Genomic DNA, 23,588 nt, shown 5'->3' with positions numbered 1-23,588 from the left:
CTCAGCAGGCCAGAGGTGGGCCTGACATCTCCCCCTGGTTGACTTCGCGTTGGCGGAGTCGATACTCATCCAGGAGTTGACGCCAATGCGAAACGTGCTTGATCTGCGCTTCGCTTTCCCAGGTTGCCTTATGCTCCGGCAACCCATGCCACTTCACGAGCCATTGACGGTTACGACGTCTAGTTCGTTTCTTGAGCAGCTTCTCCACAATGTAGAGTTCTTCTCCAGTATCCTCGTCCAAGATTAGAGGTACAGCCTTCGGAATCGGTCGATTCGGAAAATCCTCACGATTCGTTTGGTAATGGGTCAGTAACTCCACGTTGAATGTCGGATTAAGACGTTTCATCGTGCGCGGAAGTATCAACTTCGCCACGTTGTCGTTCACCATACGTTCAAGCACGAACGGTCCAACCTTCGTAGCCGCTAACTTCGCTTTCTTCAATTCCGTGTTCTTGTTTACGGTTTTCAACGGTAAGTTCTTCGTGTCGAGCAGCACTAAGTCACCTCTTTTAAAGACAACTTGTCTGCGCTTGCGATCGTAGTACTCATTTTGTCTTGCTTGAGCTTCTTCCAAATTCTTCTGAGCACGTTCTACGATCTCCTGTCGCTCCTTCGCAAAGTTCTTTGCGAACTCCGCGAGCGTCACATCATTCTCCGATTGCAGCAGGTCTTTCATCTCCTCTGCCACAATGTTTGACACCTTACGTCCTGTGTCAAGTTCGAACGGCGCGAACTTCGTAGACGCGTTGACGAGGGTCGAATGCGCATATTCGATAGTCCCTAGGTGCTTAACCCAATCGTCACCGTGATACGAGATCATACATCTCAATGCATCTTCGAGCACGAGGTTCTGGCGCTCCGTCTGGCCATCTGCCTGAGCTCGGTGCGCAGTTGTCATGCTGAGTTTGATACCCATCAACTTCATCAATGACTTCCAAAAGTCCGAGATGAACTTCGAGTCGCGATCACTGATGATGACCTTCGGCAATCCGTGATGCCGAACGACTGCATCAAAGTACACTTTAGCCGTGTCCTTCGCGTCAGCTGTCGAATACGTTGGTGCATACTTCACTCGCTTGGACAACTTGTCCACTGCAACTAGTATTGCATCAAACCTTTCCGACACTGGCAAACCCGTGATGAAATCCATTGACACCACTTCCCAGCACTCCTTTGGCACTGGTATCGGCATCAGTAGTCCTTTTTTCTTCTGGCTACTGGACTTCCATCGTGCACAAGTCTCACATGTGCGAACGTATTCCCTTACGTCGCGGTCCATAGTCGGCCAGTAGTACCATTGCGCTGCTTTCAGGTACGTACGTCGACTTCCAGGATGCGCGGACGTCTTTCCATCATGAAATTCGATCATGACATTTGTGCGAAGCTCTTTTAGCTTCGGCACACAAAGTCGGTAGACAGTTTCGCCTTTCGTCTGTTTTAAAAACAGAAGCCCATTGTGCTTGACGAACTTCTCCTTTCCTGCTCCATTAGACCACTGTTGCTTGAAAGCAGGGTCTGATTCGTATCCTTCCTGAAACGCTCTTTTCGTCTCAGGGGCCAAGTGCGGACTTACAAAATGATAGTCGACGCTGTTGACTTGCTGCTGTGCTACGCCAATCGGGCGACCCTCCCCCCGTAAGTCGACATCGTCGAGTAACAGGTGAGTATCATCCGTTGTCAAGTTGCGCAACACTGCAGACTTAATACGGTGGTCATGAACTGGTGCGGCATTCTTCGCGCATTCGTCGTCGCAGTCATGAACCGTATACGTCACATCCGGAAGAGGTGCTCCTTTCTCCTCTTCGTCTTCCAGTCCATCCGGTGGAGGCCGTGAGAGCGCATCCGCTACAACGTTCATCTTACCTCGCACATAATGCAAAGTAAACGTGTATTGCGAAAAGTGCGTAAAAAAGCGAGCCATCTTTGGTGACACTCGTGGGTGATTCAACATCCACGAACACGCTGCGTTATCCGTGTAGACGTCGAATGGGCGTCCATGCAGATAGTGTCTCCACTTCTCCGTAGCCATTTGATAGCTAGTAGCTCCTTCTCATGCGTAGGCCATCCACGCTCATGTTTATCCAACTTCTTCGAATAGAAGGCAATCGGATGATCTGCTCCGTCATACTTCGGTGACAGAACTCCACCAATACAATGTCCTGACGCGTCCGTCGTCAGGATAAACGGCCGCTCAAAGTCCGGCAACTTCGGCGTAGGTGCTTGCTGAAGTGCGAGCTTGAGATGCAAATACGCGTCCTCCACAGGCTTCGTCCAATTCCATGGGGCGTCTCCCTTCGTCAAATCCCTCAACGGACGAGCAATCTCGGCAAAATCACAGATAAATCTGCGATAATATCCTGCCAAACCCAAGAAACTCAACAACTCCTTTCGATTCGTCGGAGTCGGATACTTGGCTATCGCTTCCGTTTTACGCGGATCAACGCTTACTCCTGCCTGCGAGACAACTTGTCCTAGGAAAGCCACTTCGGACTGACCAAACGAACACTTTGCCATGTGCGCAAAAAGCTTTTCGCGACACAGTACCATACAAACGGCACGCAGATGCTCCACATGCTCCTCCATACGCTTCAAGAAGACGCAGATGTCATCGAGATACACGACGACAAATTCGTACTTGTCGAACAGCTTGTGCATGAGCCTGGACCATGTCCCTGGCATTCCAGCCACTCCCATGGGCGCTACACACCACTGATACGTTTCCTTGTGTGTTCGAAACGCAGTGTACGGACGCCTTGACTTCACCACCAGCATTTGATGATATCCCTGCGCAAGGTCGATCAACGTGTAGATGACACAACCTACCATCTTATCGAACAACTCCTCGATTAATGGCAATGGGATCTTGGCAATGACAGTCACGCTGTTGAGATAGCGGTAGTCGAACACCCAACGCAACGGAATCTTCAAATTGCCGCTACGCAACCATTCAGCCCTTTTCGGCATTTGACCTGTGACTGGGTCCTTCTTCGGGATAGCGAAGATGTTCGAAACCCACGGCGAGTTCGACTCTTCAATCCATCCTTTCTTCAATTTGTCTTTGACAAATTCTTCGAAAGCATCCTGTTCCATCTTCGACATGCTGAACGGTGCACGAAAGCTTGGCTGAGCCCCCTTCTTCAACGTCACTTCAAAGTTGACTTCACGCATCGGAGGCAATCCGTCTGGTAATTGCTCCGGAAACATATCATTGAACTCCTTACCGACTACGTTGAAGATCGGTTCTGGAATTCCTTCCACTTCGGGCACAAGTTGTATCTTCACCCGAAACACCTGCTCATACTCGCCTTCCTTCAAGTTGTGCGAGAACGACGGTGCATCGACGTCGATGAATTGCATCCGGTCAGGTATGACAACCTCCTCCTTTTGCCAATCCACTTGAGGGTTGTAGTCCTTAAACCACGGTTTCCCCAAAATGACGTCGTGCGACTCCGGCAACTTCCGTTCCACGGACTCGATCGCTGAAAAGAAGTACCCATCCATGCTCACTGGCGCTTCCACGTGTTTGACATCCGTCGCCGGCGTTAACGTGCCATCAAAGCGCTGAGCTTGAAGTCGTCTTGACAGAAGCACATTACTAGCCAAACCTGGCATAATCATGTCGTGCTTGCACCCGTGTCCAACAGAATTCGGACATCTCTGCCATTGATGCGACCCTTCCTGATAAAAAGGTTACTCGTACGTTCGGACTTCACTGCGTTCACCTTCAAGGTCTCCGTTGTACTTGTTGGTTGCGATCCTTGCTTAACCAACTTCACTGGCTTCTTCTCATGCAACTCAGCTTCCTGCTCTGGCGGCGATCCGCACACACCAGACTCTAATTCTGGTTGCATCGCATGCAAACTCGGTTCTTCAACTGGCTGTAGTCCACACGAGCCAGCATATTCCGTCATTTCTGACGCTGCAGTGACAGTCTCTTCCACTTGTACACGTGCGTTGTCCATGAATGCCTGTAACTCATCCGCTTGTTCCTGGATGTCAGCTACACTCATAGTCACGCGATCCATGACGACAGTATCCACCTGTTCGTCATCCTCGAGGACCATGTTCATCCTCGGCTTACGCCCTTGATTACCGCCCGAGTTGTTGTACTTCGGCGCATTCCGCTTAGCCATTTGCGTCTGCTGCGGCTGCATCGGACATTGACGAGCCCGATGGGCGCTACTCCCGCACCGGAAACACAGGTTTCGGCGCATACATTCCTCCTTCGACGGTGTCGATCTCCATCGGCACTGGTCCATCGTTGTTGCTCTTCGATCGTCTGTTGTCGTACGATCGGTACCTCGGTCTGTCGCGTGCTCCATCCGAGCGTCCGCGATGCGCGTGAGACCGGTCATAGTCGAGCGCTACGGTAATAGCGTCGGTCAACGTTGCACTCCTGCGATACTGGACTTCCTCCCGAATACTTGACGGCAGACCACGCAAGAAATACATGATCTTGTCCAGTTCGTTCATCTCCTTGACTCGAGTAATCAAGTGCCTGAACTTGCTGATATAATCGGGCAAGTCTCGACACTGACGCTCCTTCAAGTCATTCATCTGGTCCCGAAGACCTTCTTGCAGATCCGGAGGCACGAACTCTTCCTCCAGCTTCAAAAATAAGTCTTCCACACTCTTCACATCGTCCTTCTTGACGATGTACCACTGCGCGGCTCCATACTTCAGCGATCCCGCTAACACAGCCAAAATGCGTCCACTCAACTTGCTATCCTTCCAGTCTATGCCCGTAGCTAAAAAGTACTGCTCCACCTGCTCCCGGTATAGTTGGAACGATTCCTTGAGCGTCCCCCCGTAGCTGGGCAATTTTATCCCATCCAGCTTTAGTTGCGACAGCTGCCTTGACTTGCGCAGCTCGTCGATCAATTATGTCTGCTTCTCCATGGCCGCCAACATACTATGCATTAGTTGGGCCGGATCCGCCATCTTGAACACGCGAAAACTTCGTACTTTGTGTGTTCACCCTTGAAACTTGATACCGGTGGGAGCAATCTACTTTTAGGGGCACTGACTAAAAGAAAGTAAAAGAGAAAACCTGTTAAAGAAAATAGCCTACGCTACTTCGTAAAATTGGCCGAGTTATGCGCTGTGGGAGGTCTTGGACTTCTTCGATGCCTTTGAAGAGGTCGATGACACGTGAGAGGTCGATGACGCGTGAGAGGTCGAGCGGTGACGGTTGTCGTCCTGGTCTTCGCTTCGCCAAATTTTGCTGTGCCGGGCTACCAAGAACAAAAACTGACTAACCGGCTTCGAGACTTATAGTGCTCGATTTATATGCGGTGCAGTCTTTTGAGAACAGTAGCTACTTTGGCAAATGGGCTGTCACCGGGGCCAGATGCAAAACAAATTTGCACCACGGCTGCCCTCCAGTTATTTCCCACGGTCAGCGTACAATAATAGGTTGCCCTATTAATGTACCAAAGTCTCCCCAACAGCTGGGTTGGTCACGCTGACGTGACACTTACACCTCAAGCTGAAAACGCCTCCCCTTGAGTGCCGTGCAGCAGCGAGCCTTCCCCCCGCAAGTGCTACAAGATGTCGCGTTGGGCCCGAAGAGGGTTTGTCGTTGAAGTGAGTGCGAGTGTTGGTCCTGTCGAGAAGCGCGGTAGTTGTGGTCGATGTGCGGGGTAGACGGTTTATTTAATACTGAATTGCTACTGCTAGCCTAACATGCATGCCTCGCTGTGCTCCTACGCGGGCACAGGGCTCTCTTTGCGTATTTCTGGGGTTTTCCTTGACTATGTGCTACCCTGCGTCTTTTTTTTCATTTCTTTTCTACTAAATGCATGTTCCATGTTTCTTTTTCATGTTTTTCCTACAAAATGCATGTTCACTGTGACGGCTGACCCTCTCGGGTAGCTGCCACAGGAACTTCAAGCCTCTGGCCGCGAGCAAGCAAGCCAGAGCCTTTGCGCCTCATCGCTCTGGCTTGCTTGCTCAGCAGGCCAGAGGTGGGCCTGACAATCCACGACGCACTTGATCACCTTGCCGTTCTTTGTCCTCGTTCCCGCACTGTCACACTTTGTTCTCTGGACTTGGTTATCAGGTTTCACAGTCAGGTCACCACACTGCCCCCTAAAGCTGATACCAAGTATGCACACTAGGCGCACCACCTCAGTAGGGAAGCATCATCGCTGGCTGCTGCACACTGCTGTACCTTGGTCGGTATGTCATGAAGTATCACCTCCAGCGGCTCCCACGAGTTCTCGATGGCTTCCAAGCCAGTCCAGGACACCAGTAGCTCCTTCTTTGCGGTTTCGGGGTTGATGCGGTGCCCGACAATCGCATCGACACCAAGCACGATGCCTTGATTAGCCACGTGCTCAACGAGCTCCTCGCTCACGTTGAGGGACGAGTCTTGAAAGAACTTCAATCGTGAGCCATGTACTTCATACTCCTTTCCATTGAGTAGGTTTTGCACAATGAAAGAATGCGGCCGGGCTTCTGTGACACGGAACGGACCCACCCAGCGCACTAGCAGTTTGTCACCCCGCAGCCGCAAGTCCACACGCGACCACAACACGAAGTCACCGACCGAGAAGTTGCACAGTGTGCCGTGCTTTTCACTCTGCTGGTACAGTCGGCGACGCTCCTTCTTGTCCGCCACCTCTGAATGCATCTCCGCTAACCCAACTCGGAGTCGCTCAAGTTCTTCATGTACTGTGGTCATGTCAACGCGTTGAAGAGGCTTATCTGCATCTGGTAATAGTATCGTGTCCAATGGCGGTGGGCATGGCAGCCCCGTAAACAGTTCAGTAGGCGCCACCCCGCCGAGCGAAAGTACCGGTGTGTGGTTGAGATTCGCCTGTACCACCGGCAAGAGATACTCTCAGTTCCGTGTGTCAAGCTGCAGCTCCAGCAGCAGGGCTCGAACAACATGTAAAATGTCGCGATTCAATCGTTCAACTTTACCGTTGACCCATGCGGTGTACACGGGCACAAATGTGTGGACGCCTTTCAGACGCTGCCTCAGCTCCGCCATGAGCTCATTCTTGAAGTGTGTTCCTTGATCCGACATCCACATGGCTGGCATGCCGAACCTTTTGTACCAGTCTAGCATAGCTGTGGCTGCCACAGTACTAGTAGGAGAGTCGCACGGGATGAGCTCGCAGAAATGCGTGAGCTCGTCCTTTAGGACGAGTACGTACTTGGTGGGGCCATACGAATCATCCATCGACAAATAGTCCATGTGCAGTACTTCGTTACGCATCGGCACCGACCTGGGCTGACTCCATGGTCGCTGAATGAGTTTGCCTCCCTTCAGGTGCTTGCACAGCAAACACTTGCTCACAAAGTTCTTCACATGGGACTGCAGACGCTCAATAGCATACTTGTCCTGGAGGTGCGCAACCATCACTTGCTCTCCACGATGGGCCTGGATCCCACAGTGGGCGACAACCAGAATACGCGCGAGCAGATCACGCTCTTGTTTCGGAATCCACAGTCTGCCCTCGACGTAGATCATCCCATCAATCTGCTCATGCGTGGCTGTCAGTTTGCTGACATGTCGCTGCTGCACACGCAGGACCTCATCCACCGATGGCCAAGCAAATCCCTCATCCTGCAGTGGGCGGAGTGAGCTACCGCTGCCTTGGCTCGAGCGGGTCCGGACCGCTTTGACTCGAACGAACGCAGGCTCCTCTTGTCGACACAACCACCTCGAGACCATGTTAGCCCAATGGTTGTCAGTGCCGTTGATATGCTCGATGTCATAGTTGTAGCCTGTCAGCTTCATTGTCCACCGCTGCAGCTTACCTCGCACGTGTTGCTTTACTTCCTTGCTGGGGCAGAATACTTGAATAAGATTGGAGTGATCACAGAAGATTCGAAAGCGCTGGGCCCTTTGTAGCAGGTACTCCAGCTCCGTGCATGCCAACACAATGGGGTATGACTCCTTCTCGATCACTGACCAATTGAGTTGGGGCCCCTTGAATGACCCTCCCTTGCAAATGAGAAGCTCATGGCACTGCTCATGCATAGGCACTTCGCTATTCCAATCACGCACTTGCGTAACAATAACATCCCAGCCTCGATCACTTGCATTCGTGCTCAAACATACAGTCGCATCATCATCTGGGAACGACAGCGTCACGGAAGATGCAAGCCTATCCAGGAAGGCCTTGCACGTTTGCTCCTCGGCTGACGTCCAAGTCACAGCAACGCTAACCGCATGACGCTTCTTGCGGTTGTGACCCGTCATCACTTCATCAAACTTCTCCTGAAGCGGAGCCACAGCACGACCGTAGTCAACGATCGAGTCACGAAGCCAGTTTGCAGCGCACAAGAAGTGCTGCAATTCACTTGCATTGGTTGGCAGTGGGAGAGTCTGCAGTGCATTTACTCGGGATGGGTCATGCATCACGCCGGAGCCATCTACAATCTTGCCACACCACGTGACAGCTTGAGCATACAGCTCACTCTTCGAGACGTTCAACTTCAGGTTGCTTTCACGCAGGCGCTGGAAGAACTTCTCCAGCACCACGAGGAACTCATCATGCGTCGGCGCGTACAAAACTACATCGTCCATAGACCAGCAGGTTGTGGTTCATCATGTCCCCGAAGACTTCCTGCATCATTGACTGGAAGTGCATTGCAGAGTCGAAAGCACCTTGGGGAACCCGGGTCGGAGTATACACTCCCTCATCGGTCTTAATGCTGAAGATCTCTCGGCCAATGGCAACTGCCAGAAGCCTTTGAACATATCAAACTTCGCCATTGCTTGAGCACCTCGGACCCGACCCGTCACCACAGCGAGATTCGGCACCGCGGCTGCAATCGGTACAGTCATCCGGTTCACCGGGCGATAATCGGTCGTGAGCCGGAACGCATACTTCAGTCCCGCCTTTCGAACTGGCACTGCTGCACACGCCCAGCGGCTTGCGTTGATTAGACGAACCAACCCAAACTGTTGCAGCTCCGCAACATGACTGCGGAGGAAGTCACTCTGCAGTGGTGGGTAGCGCCTCGGTTTGCATCGGAATGGAATGGCATCTGGCTTCAACTTTACACTGTATGGTCGTACTCGGGCTGGTCCATCAGCACCAAGCCTAGCTCTCCACACATCGCCGTAGTCCAGCACCGTGTGCGCAATGACGACATCATGTGAGGCGGAAAGCCATTCGCCTCTGCGTCCTGAATTAACGCCCCCAGGCTCTCTGAAACCGACTCAGCCTCATCGCGACCAACTATAGTTTCATCGTCTAAGTCGTCTCCATCGTCTTGCTCCAACGAACCGACCGCCAGTTGCTCAATCATGCCGTCGACGTCAATACCAAGTGACTTCAGCAAGTCATCACCCAAGAGAAACTCCTCCTCAGTCCCTGGCAGTACCAAACATTTCACCCGACGAACATGAACAGGGCCAGCCTTCGTACCAAGCAGCAGGTCCACCGTGCACTCAAAGTGGCAGTGGTCAACCTTTCCACCAGCCAGCTCCACTGCCACAGGGTTGTCCAGTTTGGTGGGATGCACGCTGGTGTCTACTGCCTGCAGCTCTCGCAAATACTCTTCGGGCAGGAAACAACAGTCAGCACCGCTGTCAGGTCGGAATGGGATTTCGAGTACTTCATTGATGACCACTCGACGTCTCCCTGGCGACTTGGCAACGCGAGCCGCCTTCACTTTCCGTGCACGCGCCTCGTCAAGGCGCCTACGAGCTTCAGCCTTTTGCTCCTCCGTAGCTGTAGGGCATTGCTGTGCAAAATGCGCCCCCTTGCAGACCCAACAGCCCTCACGCGGACCGGGCTTTTTCTCAGTCTGCTTGGCAGCTGGCTCTCCCGAAGTTCTTGGCTTTGCCTTCAACTCGGGGTTCTTCTTGTTGACAGTCACCGTTTGGCGCTTGTCAGGCTTTTCTTCTATTTGCATCAGGTGGTAGTGCTGTTGTGCAGTAGCGCGCTCCAATATGAGGTCACGCAAGGCAACGTCATCAGCCTTGGCATCTTTATGCTGCAGCAGCACGAGCCGTTCAATCTCCACCTTCAACATCGCAGGTGCGAGACCCGCAATGAGCAGCTTACATCTCTGCTTCATCCGGTCGCGGTAACCAGTGTCACTCACTGACCCAACACCAAGCAGGGTCTCGAAGCCATGATCCTCGACCAACTGGTCAAAGTCCACAAAATATTTGAGCACTCTAGCGTCAATGTCCTTCTCCGACATGTCCATCCGCAGGTTGGCCTTGAAGAACGACTGCACGTCCGGGATGTGACCGTTCTGCAGTGTACTCGTCCGCTCTCGGACCTTTGCCATGATATCAGCGTCCGTGATATCCTCCACGGCCTTGCGTAGCACATATCGAGCTAAGTGTCGGAGAAGTTTGGGCCTCATGGTGTCGCGAACCCGCATCACCGCTGCGTCGAACGGCTCGTTCGACGTCCTGCATTTCTGCTTAATCTTCTCAACATAGCGCTGTCGTTCACGCCTCCAGTTCACGAGCGACTCCTGGTCCCAGGCAGTCAGCTCGGGGGCGCTCACGAACTCGTAGACCGGCTGCGGGATGGACATCTCCACGTCCCCGTCAGCATCCACGCGGAAGGTCGGCATCTTGTTCCAACGATCCGCTCAAAAACTTGCCCGTCGATCTGGTTCCTTGCTTGTAGCTTGATCGCCGGCGAAGTCGTTGGCCTTGATGGGCCAAAGTTAACTTTATGGTAAGGCCACTTGTTCTTGAGAAAGCTAATTGAATTCTGAAAGCTTTACAGGACCTACCAGCACGCTGTCTTCACTGCCTACCTGCTGGTGATCCCCTTGGGCACCTTGGAGCTTCATCCTGCTGTCGCGTCGTTGCTCAGCCACCGACGCCATTGCTTCACCACGCGCACTTGGGCCTGCCACACTTCTGCAGCACCCGCACACGCATACACGCAGACGCTCTCCCTCGTAGCGTCGTCTTCTCTCATCTTCTCCCTGAGCGCCGTGGGGCCACACACCGCGCGCTCTGCGACCTCGCTCACTTCGTCGCCCGCCTTCTTCATTTCCTGCTTGTGCCGTAGTGCATCCACGACGCACTCGATCACCTTGCCGTTCTTCGTCCTCGTTCCCGCACTGTCACACTTTGTTCTCTGGACTTGGTCAGGTTTCACAGTCAGGTCACCACACTACTGCAGCATCTCCTTGTCCGTCTTCGTGAGGCCGACAGCGCCCACATAGGCCGCGAATCCGGGGGGGGGCAGGCCCTCCAGTAACTCCTTGGCCTCCTCCTCCTTCTTGTGCCGCGTGGCTCGGATCTTCTTCCTGACGCCCCTCACCCAGCCCATCTTGCCGTCGCAGGTGCGGATCTTGTGCTGCTCCAGTGTGACGCGGTCGAACAGCGTGTAGTGCTTGCGCACCTGGCACGGAATCAGCGGGAAGTCCTTGTCGCGCACGCCGTAGTGCAGCTTGGCCACCTCCTTCGTGGTGCGCGCCATGTACTCGGACAGCTCGGCCTCGCATCCGCGGCAGAGCCCATGCAAGATCACCGTGATCATCACGGTGTTGTCGTTCTCGTATTTGCAGTTGAACCTGGTCAGCTCCGGCTCGCACTGCGCGTAGCAGTCGCCCGTGAGCGCCTGCAGCTTGGTGACAGTCTGGTTGCCCAGGAACTTGAGCACGTGCTCCAGCACGCCGATGTTGTACGCGCACGGCTTCTTGGCCGCCGCCTGGTCATACGCCAGCTTCTTACCGCACTTGTTCTGGTGGTGCGTCATCACGCGCGACGTGAACGTCTGGCCGCAGAACTCAAAAGCGGCATAGGCCGGCGCGTTCTCGTCGTGCGCGCTAGAGCAACCGAGCAGCGACAGCGACAGCTTCGACTGGCTTGACCAGCTTGAAGCGCTAGGAGGAATGTTAGTGCCAAACGCATAAATGATGGCAACCCCGACAGCGACTCCGACGGCAACACCGGGAACGTGACGACGTCCACGAGCAAGAAGGTGAGAGGCAGCAAGAACTTCAGCGCTGACTCGCCATGTGACTCATGTACCTTGCTCCAGTGTTGACAGGAGACCACGAAGCAGATGCGCAAGACGATGGCCACGCCGGAGCTATGACAAACTCTCTCTAATGTAATTTCATTGGTCAGTCTTGGACCATCCTTACAGTAATATAAAGAAAGACCTATAACGTTCTGAAAGAGTAGGAAGCTGCCAAGGGGCTACACATCAACCTGTACTCGGGTCAAATCACCTGCTTGCTTGGGCATAACGGAGCTGGTAAGACGACGTTGATCTCCATGCTCACAGGTGTGACGCCTCCGACTGCAAGTGATGCCTCCCTCCACGGGCTCTCGTTCCGCGAAGGCAGGGACGAAATCCATGAAGCATTCGGTATCACGTTCCGACACGCCGTGCTCTACCCGGAACTGTCCGTCAACGACCATCTCGAGTTTTACGCTTGTATCAAAGGGTACACTGGCGAAGCGCTTGCGCACGAAGTTGCATCCAAAATTCGCGAGGTTGGTCTTGTTGACAAGCTAGACACGATCACTAGTACGCAATCAGGAGGCATGAAGCGCAAGCTATCCGCGGCGATCTCACAACTTAGAGATAGCTCGCTCATGATTTTGGATGAGCCAACGTCAGGCATGGATCCGTACTCTCGACGGAACACCTGGGAAATTCTGATGGGTAACCGGCAGAAATGCGTGGTGGTGCTAATGACGCACTTCATGAACGATGCAGACACTCTGGGCAACCGCATCGCTATTATGGCTGAAGGCGAGCTTCGCTGCTGTGGGTCGGCGTTGTACCTCAAAAATCAGTATGGAGCCGACTATAACCTGACGATCGTGAAGGAGGAAGGCTGCAACGACGCCAACGTGATCGATTTTGCATCGAGTAGATTCCGTCGATTCGAGTTCTGAGCGACGTGGGCACCGAGATCGCGTTGCAGCAACCTTTGGATAGCTCGTCCCAATTCCCAGCGATGTTCCGCAAGCTGGACGAGAATCTCCAGAAGCTGCAGGTGCTGTCGTGTGGAATCGCGGTGACGACAGTGGAGGAGGTTTTCATCAAGGTAGCAATAGCCTCGGACGAAGACCAGCAGCACACTTTGCAGAACGGAGTCAAGCAGCATGCAGTGAGCACCCAGAACAGTTTTCCTATTGTTGGTAACAAGACCGGCGATGGCCACTACCATGAACTCGACCACCCGGGGAGTTCGTTGCCACTGGGACGTTCGCGATCTGTCTTCTTGTCCCAAACGGTGGCGATGATCCAGAAGCTCTTCCGAATGGCAAAGCGAGAGAAGAAGTTGTTCGTAGTGGGTGCGTGCAAGTCTTACAAAAAATGACCCATTCTGGCACTGAAGTTGAATGGTCTCAAAAACGATGCCGGTAGCGTGTTGGTGCCATCCTTCTGCGAGCAGAGCGCGGGCAGTTGGTGCGAGACAGCGTTGGGTAGTGACTACTTCTCCGGTGCGTCAATTGTGACTACCAGCCAGTCCGATGTTGGTAGTCCGCTCTCGATGTACTATACGACAACCCCTCCATCATTGCGACCGACGCGACGGGATACCAATAGAAAGTGAGCGAAGAGATTTTCACTCGGGACTTCACGGATCACACCTCGGACCAGTTCGGCGGATACGTTATCAACGCAGATGTAGACAACAATATGTTTGATTACAATCTGTTAATCAACACAACGCTGACGCACGGCTCGATCGTGTTCAAGGAATTCATAGATCAGTCACTGTACCGGTTGTTGGTCACGAAATACGATTCATCTATCGGGGCATCGGTTCTCAGCTTGACTGTGAACGATCATCCGCTTCCGTTGACTGCTGAGAATACCGCTCTTTTCTCAGCTTACATTTCTTTCACAGCGGTGCTGTTCATCGTGATCGCGTTTGCATACTACCCGGCTTCCATCGTCGTCATGCTCGTCCGCGAGAGATCCCCCGACCACAACTCCAAGCACCAGCAGCTCGTGTCAGGTGTCGGCATCAACTCGTTCTGGACGGCCAACTACATTTGGAACTTCATTGTGTTTCACATCCCTGCAGTGATAGCGCTGGCGCTCACGCATACTGCTGGTCTTACTTGTGCAGTGACCCGGCGTCTTCCCAGACCTACATGATCCTCATTAATTTCGTGCTGGGGCTCGCTCTGATGGTCATCTACTTCATCATGCAGTCTCCGCTTTTCCGCCTTGGACGAGGCCTCCTCAACTTGACCATCGTCGAAATTACGCACACTGGAGGCGCCAAGACTGACAACGGGCTCTCCAAAGGCCCGTTTGCACTAGAAAACACGGGGTAAGAAATTGTCTACCTGATCTTCGACGCGGCACTGTACTACGCAATTGCTGTGGGTATCGACTATGCGATGACTTTCCCCAAGATCAAGTCTGCTCTGTCCGACATCCCTGTGGTGCACCGAGTAATTGACGAGAACATTGGAGCAGAAGTGGACCGAGTCATGATGGGAGGCGCGGACAACGACACCATCGAGCTACAGAACCTCCGCAAGGTCTATCGGAATGGGGAGAAGCTTGAGGCACACGACTTCTCGGTTGGGTTGAAAGAGGGAGAATGCTATGGTTTCCTCGGCATCAACGGCACTGACAAGACCACCACGATGGGGTTCATCAGGTCACACGCGCTTAGGTAGGTAACATCCGGGACACAATAGAGGGCTACCGAGTCTCTCGTGTGTCGGCGGGTCTTTTTCATCATGAGCGCGAAGGGTCCGCCTTGTCCGACGCGCCGTGGTCTTGAAACTGGTGCCGCGGCAGGCAGTAAAGTTTCTGGTGGACATCGCCAGGTACGTCGCCGTTCGTGCCAGACGCCTCGATCTCCTCTTCCTTCATTCTCCGGCATCAATAGCGCAACGCAAAAGACGGATCACGATGGTGGTACTGCCTCTGCTAATTTTACCTTTAAAAATTAGGATTCTTGATTAAATCGTTGTAAGTTAGGCATCAGTTCAAGAAACGATGCGTTACATGGACCTGTTACAGGTCATATTAGTCCTGTACCAGATAGCCGTCAGTATATGTATTAATTTCAACCAATCATATCGCAGTATTTTACTCGTAGAGGTCCATATAGCCCTGTAAGTGGGACCTGGCCCAGGACGTACTGAAAGAGTTAACTCCGAAACAATTCGGTAAGTTCAACTTCAACACGTTGCACCTGTAACACTTGTTACATAGCATCGGCATGGGTACAACGGCCCGTTACACCTGGTACATAACCCGGTGGAATTGTCTAGTCGAAACCACGTTATCGCCACTAGCTAGACCATGGTTGGGGGGGGGGACACCAACTGGTCGCAGTCAATAACGGCAAACGTGATGACTGCGACAACAAATCGTGTGCATAACGAAAAGCAAGCGGAACATAACGTAAAGCTGATGACCAGCCAGAAATTCAGTTGCTCCATAACGACAAACTTGATCACTAGCTAACGACAACCTAGATTACAGTAGCTGCGGCTTCATTAGTTAGCAGGATCCGCAGCACTAGGAGTACCTCGTGTCTTATTCACTTTGCTATTTACCTTTGGCAATACACTACGGCTAAACTTCCGGGAGCTTCGCCGACTCCCCCAGCGTGTCTTCGATTTCCCTGCAGACACTACACAACTGCGATAAGCCGAACGGCAGCGCGAAAGACAAGTGCGGAGAAGAAACCCACCGCTGCGGCCGGCGATGATCGCGCCGCCCCCTCGCTCGCTGCTGTTACTGCCGGCTCTCCTGGCTGCCCTCGTGCAGGCGGAGAAGCCCCCGCTGAGCTACAGATACACCGACACGCTACACGATGCTCTGGTGAGGGATCCGCGCCCCATCGTCCACTACGAAGACGACGTCTGGGACGCCAACCGGGACGACCCGACTAGGTTCCTGCGCGGCTTCGCCCAGGACAAGGTGACGGAGGATCTGGGTGGTGTCGTGCTGACTGCGACGCCGCCGCTGCTGAGGGACGGCGAGGATCTGGTGATCTCCTGGAGCGGCGTCAAGCGCCCGCACCAGACGGACTTCCTGGGCCTTAGCTGCGGCCCCAAGACCCACGACAAGGACTTCCTTGTGAAGGTTGGTATCACAGAGGCCAATGGACCTGGCGCAGATGGCCCCACGCTGCCCAACTCCGTCCGCTTCTCGTCGCTCTACATGATGCGCTGCAACTATACCGTCGAGTACTTCAACTTCCAGCCGAAAGGCAACGTCTTCGCCCCCCTTGCCAAGCTGGAAGTTGGTATGACGGAGGCCTTTACTGCTCCCAAGCAAGGGCACATTGCTTTTACTGAACATATCGACGAAATGTCGGTGATGTTCAACTCGGCGTCTCGTGAGACGCCCGTTGTCAAGTACGGCCTCGATCCTGACGCTTTGCACGAGCATGCAGAGGGCAAGTTCAAGACGTACACGGCTGCTCAGCTGTGCAACCGACCGGCGAATCTTACGAGCCAGCAATGGTTCCGCGACCCGGGCAACATGCACACTGTCATCTTGAAGGGACTGAAGCCCGGCACGCGGTACTTTTACAAGTTTGGCAGTGAAAAGGACGGATGGAGCTCGGTATACTCCTTCATGAGTCGACCAGATGCTTCTGTGAAAAGCGCCAAGTTTATTGCGTACGCCGATATGGGAGTTGACCCTGCACCAGCGGCGACGTCGACGGCTGTGCGTTCGTATCAAGATGTGATGGACGGCTATGACAGCTTCCTCTTGCACTTTGGGGACATCAGCTACGCCCGCGGCCACGCACACATGTGGGATGAGTTCTTCCACGTTATCGAGCCCTACGCGACCAGAGTCCCATACATGGTTAGCATCGGCAATCACGAATATGACTATACAACGGGAGGCGCCAACGACCCCAGCGGAGCCACAGGAAAGGATGGCCGAATGGACTTCCACCCAGAGTGGGCCAACTACGGCGAGGACTCGTCCGGTGAATGCTCCGTGCCCATGTATTACCGCTGGGATGCCCCAGCTAACGGAAACGGTATCTATTGGTATTCGTTCGACTACGGTGGTGTCCACGTTATCCAGATTTCATCGGAGCACGACTGGCGCCGTGGGTCAAAGCAATATAAATGGCTGGAGAACGACCTGAATAGTGTGGACCGGAAGAAGACGCCGTGGATCGTGCTGACGTCGCACCGGATGATGTACACGACGCAGCTGGGTGAAGAAGCCGACTACAAGGTAGCTCAGCATTTCCGCGATGAGGTTGAGGACTTGCTGTGGGAACACAAGGTGAATTTGATGCTCGTGGGCCACCAGCACTCTTACGAACGCAGTTGCGCGGTCCGCAACGGAAAGTGTACTAAGGACGGCCAGGGACCCGTTCACATCGTGATTGGCTCCGCAGGCGCTGGTTTGGAACAGCAAGGCTTCTCGAGCAAACTGGGCGAGTGGAGTGTGAGTCACCTGAACGACTGGGGCTACTTGCGCATCGAATCGACCGAACAGTCGATGAGTGTGCAGTTCATCATGAACCGCGATGGCGTTGTCTACGACGAAGTCACTCTGACTCCGTGGAAATAAGTGCACCTCGACGGCGCGGCTTTGGCGTGCGATGCATGTCGAAACTACATGTCTTCATTCATATGCTACATTTCATTCGAGTAGGGGGCTGCAATACCATGCAGCAAATAACGGCGTCACACAAGAAAAATGATCAAGTACTACCTCCGTTCGGAAATAGATGACCGTTTCCAATCATATTTCAGCCTACTCAACATAATTCCCCTTCTAAATCGATCGGGTTTGAATTCTGAATTTCCCGTGCTTTCCCCTGCTCACTGGCCACCGCACACTGGCCACCGCACACTGGCTTCCGGATTCAATGCGAAAGTTGGTGGATGAGGGAGATTACGGATAGTGAACGCCAGGTCGTCTGGGAAACCCTACTGTTTCGCAGCGTAGGAGGCGTGCTTACACGTGAGGAGATCGTCCGGGTTGCAATGTACTTCCACGTGGGCCGCCAAGTGTCGAGCGCATTGGAAGCGTGGAATCAACTCGATGGGAGATCGAGTAGCAGCTGTGGTCAAGTCAATAAAGAGTCCAAGATGGACCACCGCCCCACTGTTGAAAGTCCTGCCCTCGGGCGGGATTGCACTTGCTAACGACGCAGTAAAAGAGAGAGTGAGATTGAGCTTAACTCTGCCCCAGCTACATGTAGCTAGCTCGACCTCTACATGGTACCTTGCACCTACTACCGCGCTACCACTCTCAGGTGACAGGGAACGTCGCAGCTGCCGACGCATCTTCTGCGGCTAATGCTCAGCCGCTCGCTTGAAGTGCACACGTGCACTTCAACACTCCTCCTCGTCGGTCGATGCGACCAAACCGACTAGGACAGTCCGACAATGCCCCTCAGCTCGCGCAGCCTCGGGGCTGGCAGTGCTTTAGTGAGCACGTCTGCGGGCATACTCTTCCCTTCGCAGTAATCTGGCGGCAGCACCCCAGTCTTGGTGAAATGCACGATGAACTTGATTCTGGTGTCGATATGCTTCGCCTTTGACGACGCCTTCTCTCCGTTTAACTGATTTAGTGCCGGTTGGTTGTCGACACGTAGGGGCATCGGCATCACCAGAGGCACGCTGAGCTCGTTCAGCAGCTCGCGAAATCCCAACAGTTCTTGTCCCATCACGGAGGCCGCCGTGTACTCGGCCTCCATCGTCGATAGGGACACACCTCCCTGCTTCCGACAAACCCAGGCTACAGCCATACCGTCGAGCGTCACTAGTCCGCCCGTGACGGACTTGCGGTCCTCTTTGTCAGCGGCGAAGTCAGCGTCGCTGTACGCGACCACCTCCAGCGGCTCGTCCGAGTCGGCCTTGCCTTGCATGCCCAGGCGCAGCTCTCGAGTCCCCGCGAGGTACCGGAGTATACGCTTTGCGAGCTTCCAATCGTCCATGGTTGGACTATGCGTGCGCCGAGTCACCTTGTGCACGGCGAACGCAATGTCCGGCCGAGTGCACCTTGCAAGCCACAGCAGGCTCCCCACTAACGACTGGAAATCCGAGATGGTCACTGCCCCGTTGTATTCGTTCGCCTTGAGCAGACCAGCGTCTTTGCGCGCGCACTTATTTGAGTCATCTCCTATTGACGTTCGCACTCCATGCGCGTGCTCCATGCCATGCTCCTTTAGCAGGGTGGTGATCATCACCTCCTGGTCCAGGTAGTACCCGTCGGTGTCGTCGTAAACGACCCGCATCCCCAGGAACTTGTGTGCACGCCCCAGATCCTTGATTGAGAGCGTGTCCAGCTCACCGAAGAACGCATCCACGGCGGCTTGCTCGGTCCCCGTGACCAGCAGGTCGTCAACGTAGACGCCCACCACTAGCAGAACATCAGCCTGGAGCTTGAAGTAGACACACATGTCTACCAGGCTCTGGGCGAAACCGATGCTGATCAGCTTCTTGTGAAGCAATTTACTCCAGAGTCGGCCGGCCTGCTTCAGGCCGTAGAGCGCTTTGCGCAGCTCCAGCACAACCTCGCTAGCGCTTGTCACTCCAAGCTGCATCAATAGCTCCTTCGGGAGCACCATCCCTTGCGGGATTCGTAGGTAGATGTCTAGTTCGGCTTCCTTCTCGGCCTTTACGTAGGCATTCGGTACGTCTCCATGTTTAGCAGGCACTCCCCACTTCCTGGCCAGTACTAGGATGATCTTCACGCTCGTCATCTCGATGACGGCGGCGAACGTAATGCCGTAGTTGACCCCAAATTCCTGCTCGTTGCCGCAGGTGACAAGTCGAGCCTTGAGTCGCTCGAGCAACCCCTCGGCGTCTCGTTTGGTCTTATAGACCCACTTCGTGTGCAAGACGCGCACGCCGTGCGGCATGCGCACGATCTTCCAGACTTCGTTGTTCTCGAGGGCCTCCAGCTCCTCGGTCATGGCTTTCAGCCAGCCATCTCGGTGCGGGCTACGCATAGCCTCGCGATAGTTTTTGGGGTCCACCTCCATTACGTTGTTCACGATACCCGCGTTGGGCTCCTCCTGCTGGTCGTAATTGTCCGCGTCTTCGGCAGCCTTGCGCGCGGCGGATCGCGCCATGTGCCGTTCGCGGTACCAGGGCTTCTTCGTGGCACGCCCCTTGCCCTTCTTCTTGGGCCGACTAGCAGTCGAAGCGTTTCCAGTGTCGGCCGCCTTAGCGGCGCCCGCAGCATCACCCGTGGACTCATCCTCGTCGGTGCCGTCGTCTTCACGCAGATACAGGCGTTGTACCTGATCGTTCTGGGTTTTATCCAGCGTTTCGATGTTTTTCACGTGTTGTGTGGTCACTACCACCCGGTCCTTGGGTAGGAATACCCTGTACCCCTTGGTTTCCTCGCTGATACCCACTATAATGCCCTGTTGGGCTCGCTGAGAAAAGTTCTTGTTTCGTGGGTCACGGTACACCGTGCATGGTGACCCGAAGACCACGATCTCTCCCAAAAGTGGAGTTTGCTTAGTCAGCACCTTGAGCGGCGAAGCCCGTCCCGGGTTGGAGTTCGTCGGCGACCGGTTCAAGATATACGCCGCATACTGCACGGCGTCACCCCAGAAGTTGAGCGGCAAGCCGCACGCAAAGATCATGCACCTGGCCATATTCATTATGGTCCGGTGCATGCGTTCGGCCTTGCCGTTGCTTGCCTGATTGTTGGCTTCGCTCCTTTGACGCACGACACCCGTGTTCTTGCAGAATAAGTCTACGTTTTGATATTCTCCACCCGAGTCGGTCCTTAGCGCGTGAATTCGACAGTCGAATCGTTTCTCGAAAAATATGAGAAAGTGCTCAATTGTTTTGCTGCAGCATCTTTTGTCCTCGCCAGGAACACTCGGCAGTAATTTGTCTTATGGTCCACGAAATTGACCATATACCTGTTCTGCAGCCGATCCCGCGGTGTCATGGGCCCCTTGAGGTCGGAGCAAATCACGCCCCCTATGCGATCAAACGGGGAGTGCACACCGGTATCCTTTCGCGATTGCCGGCTTTTCGACTGCTTTCCCTGGGCGCACGTCAAGCAATTGACGCGCCTGTGGTCGATGATCTCGATCCCCGAGCTTGGGTCCTGCGCGAGTCTTTCGACTGCGTCGTAGTTGAGGTGCCCCAGGCGCCTGTGGAAGTCCACCAACGTGCCTTGCTGCACGTCCACCGACGCACCCACGGGCTCCACTTCCGCCTCGTGCAGTGCCGCCATGATCACGTCCGAGGGCTTCTCTGCCTAGCGCTCCACTGTACCTGGTACCACCAGGACGCCCATCTGGAGGTCGACATCGAACGCAACATGCATTCCATCGTGGGTAGCGACGGCACGTCGTCCGCTCTTGCGCATCAAGGAGTATCCTTTCTGGTCCAACTGCCCGTACGAGAGCAGGTTGTGGACCACGTTCTCCGCGTAGTAGACGTTGGTGAACTTCACCGTCTGCGGCTGTCCGCATGTAGTGACTCGCAGCGTAAGCGTCCCACGCTTTGTCACCTTGAGCGCGTTGCCGTCCGGCTGCACGCACTCATCTTCGCAGTCCTCCGCGTCGTCGAGCCACGACGCGTTCGTCACCAAGTGGCGGCTAGAGCCACTGTCCAGTATCCACGCCTCACCAGTCTTGCTTGGTATCTCATTCACAGTCAGTGTGAGGTCCGGCTCCCGGCCTCCTCCTTGCGCTCGATTGGGGCACACTGCTCGCAGGTGCTAACCTTTCCGCACTCATGACAGGTCCTTGTCTCCTTCCCGCGTCGCTCGCCCACTGCACCGACCACCTCTCTGCCGAGGTTCTTGTGTTTGGCGGGCTCGAGCTCTCAGGCTTGCGCGAAGTGGGCAAGCTCTTCCGCCTGCTGGAGATAGTCCATTCTTGTAACGTCGACCTTCGCCATCAGTACCGTCCGCAAGTCCGCGGACGTGTACTGAACGATGTTGTTCAGCACGAGGTAGTCGGCGCCTCCGCCGCATGCCTCGGAGATGGCCACGAGATACATGTAATGTTCGGGCCACGAACGTTTGGGCTCCTTGGGCGACGTAAAGAGCTTCATCGCCTGCGCGGGCGTGATGTTGGTCTTGAAAGTCTCCAACATGCGCTCCATCACGAACTGGAGCGTGGGCATCTGCGCCCACCAAGTCTCAACTTGTTTGTTGTAGTATCTTTCCGCTGTTCCCGAGAGGTAGTGTCCTAGCAGGTCTACTTTGACATCCTCCGGCCAGGCGAAGCCGCACGCTGACTGCCCCAAAGCAACCTGCCGCTCGAAACGGCGGCCCCACTCGAGGAACCCGGAACCCAGACCGACGTACAACTCCTTGCCTTCGAACGGCCGTATCGCCAGCTTCTTCTGGCGTGCGTCAGGATAACGCACGGCCTGGCCTCCTTGCTGGAAGGGCGGATGCTCAGCTTGGGCTTGGTCTGCCTGGTGATTCGGCGGAGCTGGCGTGGTTGCCGGCGGTGGCTGGGGCGCCTGCGCCGCGGCGTACATGCGCTGCAGATTCGATATGGGCACTCCGTACCCCGGCTGATGAAGCCCGAAGTACTGCGGAGTAAGCACCGGACGCCTCGGCGTCGTGGTGAGCGGCGTATGTGGCGACCCACCGAGCGAGTCAATGTGCATTCGGGTGCCGCGTCCCAACGCGGACGCGAATAAGCTGGAGTCCATCGGCGGCGTCGTGGGCTGCTGCGGGCGCACGCGCCTCGCCTCGCCCTCTCCCAGCTGCTTCTCGAGCTTGTCCTGGGAGGCCTTGAGCTTGGTCTGCGACTCCTCAAGTCGCTCCAGTTGTCCGGCAACTCCACGCAGGAGTGCCATCAGCTCCGCAGCGTTATCTCCAGTTGTCGGCGCATTAGCACCAGCCGTGGTGCTTTCGTCCCTTTCGCGGACTCCGGCGGCGCTCATCTCTTCAGGGTCGTCGACCATGCCAGTCCTTGCGCGACTGGTGACGGGCGGAGCTGGCGTCGGGGCTTGTGCGCCGTCGCCGCTGGCCTCGTCGGTGGCTCGTGTCATCGGGCTCAAAACCTGTTGAAAGTCCTGCCCCCGGGCGGGATTGCACTTGCTAACGACGCAGTAAAAGAGAGAGTGAGATTGAGCTTAACTCTGCCCCAGCTACATGTAGCTAGCTCGACCTCTACATGGTACCTTGCACCTACTACCGCGCTACCACTCTCAGGCGGCAGGGAACGTCGCAGCTGCCGACGCATCTTCTGCGGCTAATGCTCAGCCGCTCGCTTGAAGTGCACGCGTGCACTTCAACACCCGCTGTCCCTGCCAACCGCCCGGACGACTCTCGTCCCCCACCTCGACGACCCCCACGCGCTGACGCTGCTGCGCCGAGGCCTGGAACGCTTGATTCGACGGATTCGACGGAGACGATGGAGCTGAACCTGAGGCTGCCACTGGAGTTCTCCTGGATGGACGAGGAGCGCCCGCCTTTCGTGCCCGGACCGATTCCCCCCGTGTCTCGCATGTACATGCGCTACGTGCCCCACGCTCGACTTGGCGCGCGTCGTGTGCTGGAAGCGATGCGGGATCCGACGACAATGGAGGGATCGGTTGCTGACGATGAGCGTGACGCGAAGGCTGAGAGCGACGCTTGGACGGAGGACTCGCGCTTCCCGCTGCCAGCGCTCATGGAGCATATCATGAAGTCTAATGGTGGAAATGATTACCGGCTCGGACATTTGCG

General features: G+C 54.9%; 12 protein-coding genes across 12 annotated transcripts; 4 read left to right on the top strand and 8 right to left on the bottom strand.

The window, feature by feature from the left end:
• Position 1: 1 nt before the first annotated feature.
• Positions 2-4,133, bottom strand: IUM83_04395 (Retroelement pol Polyprotein; the record flags this gene model as incomplete). The annotated part of the gene is made up of 3 exons (XM_067928474.1): positions 2-1,125; positions 2,586-3,605; positions 3,701-4,133. 3 exons carry the CDS (start codon positions 4,131-4,133, stop codon positions 2-4), a joined length of 2,577 nt encoding a protein of 858 aa, XP_067792669.1.
• A 46-nt stretch (positions 4,134-4,179) lies between these two features.
• IUM83_04394 (Retroelement pol Polyprotein) lies at positions 4,180-4,881 on the bottom strand (the record flags this gene model as incomplete). Its single annotated transcript, XM_067928473.1, has 1 exon — positions 4,180-4,881. One exon carries the CDS (start codon positions 4,879-4,881, stop codon positions 4,180-4,182), a length of 702 nt encoding a protein of 233 aa, XP_067792776.1.
• A 1,234-nt stretch (positions 4,882-6,115) lies between these two features.
• On the bottom strand, positions 6,116-6,634 carry IUM83_04393 (uncharacterized protein; the record flags this gene model as incomplete). The annotated part of the gene is made up of 1 exon (XM_067928472.1): positions 6,116-6,634. The coding sequence occupies one exon, from the start codon at positions 6,632-6,634 to the stop codon at positions 6,116-6,118; it is 519 nt and encodes a 172-aa protein (XP_067792773.1).
• Positions 6,635-6,844: 210 nt separating this feature from the next.
• Positions 6,845-8,542, bottom strand: IUM83_04392 (uncharacterized protein; the record flags this gene model as incomplete). Its single annotated transcript, XM_067928471.1, has 1 exon — positions 6,845-8,542. The coding sequence occupies one exon, from the start codon at positions 8,540-8,542 to the stop codon at positions 6,845-6,847; it is 1,698 nt and encodes a 565-aa protein (XP_067792655.1).
• A 476-nt stretch (positions 8,543-9,018) lies between these two features.
• IUM83_04391 (uncharacterized protein) lies at positions 9,019-10,557 on the bottom strand (the record flags this gene model as incomplete). The annotated part of the gene is made up of 1 exon (XM_067928470.1): positions 9,019-10,557. One exon carries the CDS (start codon positions 10,555-10,557, stop codon positions 9,019-9,021), a length of 1,539 nt encoding a protein of 512 aa, XP_067792656.1.
• A 221-nt stretch (positions 10,558-10,778) lies between these two features.
• IUM83_04390 (uncharacterized protein) lies at positions 10,779-10,988 on the bottom strand (the record flags this gene model as incomplete). The annotated part of the gene is made up of 1 exon (XM_067928469.1): positions 10,779-10,988. The coding sequence occupies one exon, from the start codon at positions 10,986-10,988 to the stop codon at positions 10,779-10,781; it is 210 nt and encodes a 69-aa protein (XP_067792774.1).
• Positions 10,989-11,111: 123 nt separating this feature from the next.
• IUM83_04389 (uncharacterized protein) lies at positions 11,112-11,798 on the bottom strand (the record flags this gene model as incomplete). Its single annotated transcript, XM_067928468.1, has 1 exon — positions 11,112-11,798. One exon carries the CDS (start codon positions 11,796-11,798, stop codon positions 11,112-11,114), a length of 687 nt encoding a protein of 228 aa, XP_067792780.1.
• A 425-nt stretch (positions 11,799-12,223) lies between these two features.
• IUM83_04388 (ABCA1 lipid exporter) lies at positions 12,224-12,853 on the top strand (the record flags this gene model as incomplete). The annotated part of the gene is made up of 1 exon (XM_067928467.1): positions 12,224-12,853. The coding sequence occupies one exon, from the start codon at positions 12,224-12,226 to the stop codon at positions 12,851-12,853; it is 630 nt and encodes a 209-aa protein (XP_067792743.1).
• A 62-nt stretch (positions 12,854-12,915) lies between these two features.
• On the top strand, positions 12,916-14,251 carry IUM83_04387 (ATP-binding Cassette (ABC) Superfamily; the record flags this gene model as incomplete). The annotated part of the gene is made up of 3 exons (XM_067928466.1): positions 12,916-13,255; positions 13,798-13,978; positions 14,041-14,251. The coding sequence occupies 3 exons, from the start codon at positions 12,916-12,918 to the stop codon at positions 14,249-14,251; spliced, it is 732 nt and encodes a 243-aa protein (XP_067792746.1).
• Positions 14,252-14,317: 66 nt separating this feature from the next.
• On the top strand, positions 14,318-14,602 carry IUM83_04386 (ABCA1 lipid exporter; the record flags this gene model as incomplete). Its single annotated transcript, XM_067928465.1, has 1 exon — positions 14,318-14,602. One exon carries the CDS (start codon positions 14,318-14,320, stop codon positions 14,600-14,602), a length of 285 nt encoding a protein of 94 aa, XP_067792624.1.
• A 1,042-nt stretch (positions 14,603-15,644) lies between these two features.
• On the top strand, positions 15,645-17,486 carry IUM83_04385 (putative calcineurin-like phosphoesterase; the record flags this gene model as incomplete). The annotated part of the gene is made up of 1 exon (XM_067928464.1): positions 15,645-17,486. One exon carries the CDS (start codon positions 15,645-15,647, stop codon positions 17,484-17,486), a length of 1,842 nt encoding a protein of 613 aa, XP_067792622.1.
• An 808-nt stretch (positions 17,487-18,294) lies between these two features.
• Positions 18,295-19,326, bottom strand: IUM83_04384 (Integrase catalytic core protein; the record flags this gene model as incomplete). Its single annotated transcript, XM_067928463.1, has 1 exon — positions 18,295-19,326. One exon carries the CDS (start codon positions 19,324-19,326, stop codon positions 18,295-18,297), a length of 1,032 nt encoding a protein of 343 aa, XP_067792639.1.
• Between the last annotated feature and the right edge of the window lie 4,262 nt (positions 19,327-23,588).

Source organism: Phytophthora cinnamomi (genome assembly GCF_018691715.1).
Source record: "Phytophthora cinnamomi strain GKB4 chromosome Unknown Contig33, whole genome shotgun sequence".
Lineage (NCBI taxonomy): Eukaryota > Oomycota > Peronosporomycetes > Peronosporales > Peronosporaceae > Phytophthora > Phytophthora cinnamomi.
This window is presented reverse-complemented; position numbering and strand designations above follow the sequence as displayed.